The sequence below is a fragment of the Tenrec ecaudatus genome, chromosome X (assembly GCF_050624435.1).
Source record: "Tenrec ecaudatus isolate mTenEca1 chromosome X, mTenEca1.hap1, whole genome shotgun sequence".
Classification (NCBI taxonomy): Eukaryota; Metazoa; Chordata; class Mammalia; order Afrosoricida; family Tenrecidae; genus Tenrec; species Tenrec ecaudatus.
In genome coordinates, this window is record NC_134548.1 from 42861526 (window position 1) to 42867525 (window position 6000).

The following is a 6000-nucleotide window of genomic DNA, read 5'->3' on the forward strand; positions in this document are numbered from 1 at the left end:
TCTTTTGTTTCTCTGTTGGATCATTAACATAACATCTTCACAGGTACAGGGCTGTTGTGTCAGCCCTCCTGTCCATTTGGAACTGCCCCGTAGGGCTTCCAAGCCTGGCCCGCTTCACTGGAGCAGATCCAGATCTTTCCGCCCCAGGAGCAGGTGGTAGATTCATTTTACCAACCTTCCACTTAGCGGCTGAGCACTTAACCACTGCACCACCAGGGCTCTATATTTAACCGAAGGAAGGTTTTGCTTAAATGAGGCCAGATTGTCCTGTCTACAAATTCATTATGTCTCATGGCACGCAATCTCTGTGTCCTGATACAGGCCCAAGAAGAAGCTTCATTTTAAACAGAACACTCTGTCTGATTATGTGACTAGTCATAATCTGGTAATAATTTGTACTAAGTATGGGATGATTCGCCCTTTCTCTCAACATGGTCTGTATGAAAATGAGAGATCAAAGTTCTCTCTCAACTATGAAGAAAAATTTGATAGCAAATTTGAGATTAGTAACCCTGTGAATAATTCAGAACATCTGCCATATCCTAAATCCTTGGGGTTTTTTTCCCTCTAGAATTATCTGAAATAAAAGCTAATTTATGTAAAATACTGTTTTCATGTAGCTTATATGTACTTCCATTTAGAATATTTTTTGTAGAAAAACAACTCTTGAGGCTTAAAAAATAATTTAGAGAAAACTCCCATGGGTAGAAAAAAACAGATATATTAAACCTCAGAAATACAAAATATACGTTTCAAACCAAATAGCCTTGTTCTTTAACTTTAAAAAAAAGTTTTAAGTTATATCTGTGAGAAAGTTATCAGTAAGAGTGATTCGTCAAACCATCATGGCTGTTTCCTTGCAAGGAGAGAACTTCGCTACAAATACACGCGTGTTCTAAAGAATTTTGGCTGTGTGACTCCTGACAAGCCATGGAGATGAACACTAACTGTAGGACCCTGTCAACCATGAAGTGCAATAGTGACTAATTTAAGTGCTGAAAACACCTTAGGTCAATGAGAAGAAAGCAAAGGAACACGCCTTAGAAAGAAAGGAAGGGCACTCAAGGAACTTGAAAAGTAATTAAAAATAGCTTCCAGTCGCCTTAAGGTTGCAATTCAAAGAAGGCCAGAAGGAATAACTGATGTAGAACAGAATGATTCCAGAAAGGGAAAGGACTTAGGATCACAGTAGGGATCTAAATGGCTATTCTTGGATAGTGGATTCGGTGGGTATAACCTTTAGCACTCTGTGGTTTACTTGCCTGGTTTGGGGGAGGTTCTTTAACCTTCCCTAACCCATTTTATTTGGAAAATTGGTGTAATGCCACATAGTGATGTCATAAGGGTTAAATAATGTGATATAAGTGAAAGTCCTCATTCTTGTACTTGCTTTTTGACAGAAATCTGATTTTGAGAGTATAAGATGGGTTCTCATGTCATTAGAAAATTCTAGTCAACGGGGGATGTGCTGTATGGCCCAATGTCCTTGCCTCGTTGAGATTTCTGGTTCTCATCTGGCACAGTGCTCTACAGGTTAGAGCTGTGGTTCCATAAAATTGGGCTATGAACTTTGTTACCTGTAACCTTTTAGGTAAGGAAAAACAATCGCCTTGCTGAATTCATAGCCTAATTTTAGTTTTTCAAAGGAAAGTGAGAATCAGGGGTTTCATCAAGACAGGGACCCAACTAGACAGGAATCTAATGGGCCAGTAGCTTAGGCAGAGATTGCCTTGCACTGACCAGCAGAAGGACCCAGAATGATCTCAAGTGTTTGATCAGTAAGATAAAGGTAACTAGGTGAACAAGATGAGTAGAACATGGAAGAATTGCCATGTAAACAGGAGCTGAATTCTGTTAAAACCTCAATTGCTGGATCCTGACCCCTGGCATTTCTGATCCAGCAGGTCTCCAGTGGGGTCCTGTGAATTTGCATTTCTAAAAAAGAATTACGTGATGCTAGTGCCTGTGGTCCTGAACCAACACTTGGAGAGATTCTCTCTAAAGTCATTCCCACCTCTGATCCAATAAAACATGCCCCCAGTTGCACAGGGAGAGGGGACAGAGAAGCTGCAGGGTTTTAGGCTCAGTGTCCTCCAGATTCATGAATGGGAGCTTTAGTTTCTAATAAGCAGAATAAGAATTGTTTGAGGTATCAAGGCAGGCAAAGGACTGGCGTCAGTATTCTGTGACTTGCTGATGTGGGGCTCCTGAAAACCTAGGAGATGGGCTTATCTGGGTCTAAAATATCTACATTATTTATAAATAATGAGAAACTAATCAAAGTGCCACTTCTCCCTTTCTTTTCTTGCCTTTCTCTGTTAGTTCTCAGAATCCAAGACTTATATAAATGACAGCCTTAACTGGTCATGAATAATGTCTTACCTCAAGGCAAGAACTAATTTGCTGTTAGGTAGGGACAGATGGATTTCTCAGCATCCGATGATGCTGAGTGAGACATCTTTTGAGTGAGTGTGCTTACAGCTCTGAGTTACAGTTTGACTCTTCAGTTGATATCCAGTAATTTTTTGTTACTTAAAAAACACAACAACACTGCCTGTAAGTCAATGTTAGCACTACTTGAGTGACCAAAGTTGGTTTCCAATAGGCAGGGTGAGCTAGAGCTGGCGCTCCACGGCAAGGTGCCTAGTCTCCAGTTGGCCCTACACTCACGGTTCCACTCCTGAGTTTCTATCACACAGTGGAAACCAGGTCTGATCGGTTTCTCTGGTGCACCTTTTTCATTCACATGCAGAAGCTCTTGACTGTCAAACATTGCATCTGTGCAAGGGGCGGGGGGCCCAAGAAAGGTGTCCTTTAATGACTTGAGATTTCCATTTGTCTTCCTGACAACAGTTGATTGGCATGCTGCTGGCCTGCTGTTTGTCTCGATTCATCACGGCCAATCAGTATGAGATGGTGTAAGGAGAAGGAAGGTAAGTGGCAATGAGGAGGGTTGAATTGCTGCCATTGAGTCCGTTCCAACTACTGGCTGCACACCCACCCCCGTATCGTGAGTGGAGCTGTGCCTTGGGGTTTCCATGGTCGTAACTTCATAGAAGCAGATCAGCAAGTCTGTCTTCCAAGGCGCTGCTGGGTCAATTCAAGCCACCATCTGTCAACTCTTGGGTGAACGCCTAACCGTTTGTGCCACCCAGAACTTCTTATGAGAGAGTCTACTTCAAATAGACAGGAGTCCTGCCTGGTCACTTATGTAACTGATCTGAGTGGCCCTCGTCCCCAAGACAGAATCTTATTGTTGTGTGTGTGTGGTGCTGGGGAGGAGGTCCGACAATTGCTATTGTGTAAAGCTGTTTAAATACTCTTTTAAGTTTGCTACCCTTTTCTAAGTCCTTAGAACGTCGAATCACTCACTTGTTTTAATTTCTTCCTCAGTCTTTCAAGAACAATGAACTCAGAGACCTGTTTATAAAAGAACTGCAGCAATGTTTTGAAAGACTTCCAAAGAATTTTAGAACAAAATATATGACCCTGACACCCCTATCCCCCACCTTTATCCCCAGCCTCCACTTCACCCTCAGTGTGCAACCAATCCTCCCTCACAGTCTCTGCACCACCTTTCAACCCAAATTATGTGTAGTGTTCCAGTTTGTGAAGCCCTGTTGTGCCAGAGTGTAACCAGGCCCCTCTGCAGCTAGTCTTTAGTGGACCCCCACCCCCCACCCACCCTAAGGCTCTGTATGTGCCAGCCAATTCCTCCACTTATATTGGATCCAACAGCAGAGGTGTAGGTGACCGGTTACAACTCTATCACTGGCCCCATTGGCCCTGCATGTAGTGTGGGAGGCTCCTGTTTACCCTTTACTATGATCAATAAATGTACCTTCCTATAGTTAAACAGAGGATAAGTATCTGTTCTTTTGACTTAATTGTGTTTCATTGGATTTTCCCTTTACTAAGGCTCTTTCATACTTTCTTCAGATGGCCCAGGTCCTGGAGAGAAACACATTGGTTATTATCATTTGATGGGGACAAAAGCGGGTGTCATGCATGAGGGATATTGATGTTGAGTTTAGGTGGCCTCCTGACTCATCGTCACAGACCTGGGTAGGTGGAAACATTGTAGCAGCCCCTGGACTCACGGTGGAAACCTGTATAGTCCTCTGACTACCACGCTGTGCTGTTGCTTCCTGTGAAAAGACCGTTGTTTTTTAAATTCTCCTTTCTGTACTTTCTTGCATTGACATCACAGACCTGGAGGGCCTCATCAAATCAAAATTAAGAATGAGTGTGAGGGGAAAACAAAAGTCAGAATATTTTCAAAAGAACTTTAAAAAAATGCCTCTGTCTAGCATGCAAACAAGAATGCCTTGATATTGTGGACACTTGTGATCTACGTATTAATAAATAGAGCCATTAAAAACTGCTGTGTTTGGGGTTTTTTTTTTCACGCCGTGTGAAGTTTGGATATTTTTGTGTGATTGTGTGTTAGTCTGACTAGACTAGACAAACAATCCAGGGAGATTCCTATGTGTAGGAGAAAGATCTTTATATATAAGAGCAATTGAATGTTGAGAAAATGTCCCAACCCAGTCCAGATTAAGTCCTTAAGTCCCATATTAGCGTATATATCCAATACCAATCTATAGCATCTTCTTCAGACTCACGAAACACATGAAATGACGCTGAGTGTAGGAAGATCACAGGCCAGTGGGTGGGAAGTCTTGTGGATCCAGTGGCAGTGTAAGCATCTCAGCGCTGGCAGGGGTCTCCACGTGGATTCTCCAGCTCTGGGCACTAGCATAGCTCCATGTGTTTTCTCAGCTGGAATGTCTCCCAGGGGAATGAGCGTGTGTCCCGCCTCCAGTGAGCTATTTAGCTCTTTAGCACCTCCACATGAGGTCATCAAGCTGTGGCCTGGTTGACAGGCTAAACTCTACTCCTTTACTCTTAAGTCTCAAATTGACAAAAGATTATGTAACTACCACAGACCACCCCTTGTCATTTTGACACTTTGACACAACTCTTCAGCCATATATAATTTTCCAACAAACAATAATAAAAGCGTATGTGTACCTAACAGGATAAAACTAAAATGCATACAATTCAATATGTGCCATCCTCATCTAAGCATAACATTCTATAAGTGAACAAAACAAATATATCCTATACTTATGTGAGTACCTACACCATAATCCTATGAACATAGTGCTATGAATATATTCTACCTATGAAAGTTTTTAAGCAAGCCACTTCATGCCTTCATCTGCCCCATTTTGGGTATCCAATTTCTATACTGGCCACTTATGTCAACCCAGTGCTCTGAGGAGAAAATCATTTTTTGATATGAAGAATCTTCATTCCAGTTGGAACTTGGTGAAGTCTGCATCCATAAGCCAAGTCAAATAGGGACAGGTCATCCATAAAGTCTGCAGCAATATGCACCAGTTCACAGACTCAAATACCTTCATCTGGTCAGCTTCTGGTCAACTCACTGTGGGCTGCCTTACTTAGCCTCACCAGGGTGTCCATTGGCCACCTTGCCTTTAGATCATGGGCCCCATCACAAATTCTCAACAAGTCTAGCCCCCTTGGGCTAGATCATAAACTTCAGACCAGTCAACCTGCTCTCATCTTCCCTAGTTCCTGTAAAAACCAGGTCCACGGGTGTCAGTGGCCCGATTCAACACATCTCTTTATTGCTGCATATCTCTCACTTCCACTCAACAAGTGGATCCAGGTAGTCACCTAGCAAGCATTTCAGCCTACCCACAGGCTTCCTTTAACAGTCAGTCCTAAAGAGGCGTTTTCTTTATGGATCCAGATGTTTTCCAGCCTCTGACAAAAACCACTAGTTCAAGATGCAAAAAGCCAACGTTTTTTTTTCCTTCAGTCTGTCAACAGACCCCTAGAAAAGTATCTTGGAATGCAAATGTCCTGAGTATTCCAAAGCACTGGGTGGGGATTACTTTTTTCAGAGCCTTTGCAGGAGTCTCCAAAACCCATTGAAAAATCAAATTGTAGTGGCTCCAGGCAAGTGGG

At 42.6% G+C, this 6000-nt stretch overlaps 1 protein-coding gene across 1 annotated transcript in view; it reads left to right on the forward strand.

Moving 5' to 3' along the window:
• Positions 1 to 4333, forward strand: part of TSPAN7 (tetraspanin 7) — a 139208-nt gene extending 134875 nt beyond the window's left edge. Inside the window, exons 7-8 of the mRNA XM_075538750.1 lie at positions 2854 to 2933; positions 3394 to 4333. Coding sequence (XP_075394865.1) covers positions 2854 to 2922 — 69 coding nt within the window. The 3' untranslated portion in view covers positions 2923 to 2933; positions 3394 to 4333. The remainder of the gene's footprint in view (positions 1 to 2853; positions 2934 to 3393) is intronic.
• The last annotated feature ends 1667 nt before the right edge of the window (positions 4334 to 6000 follow it).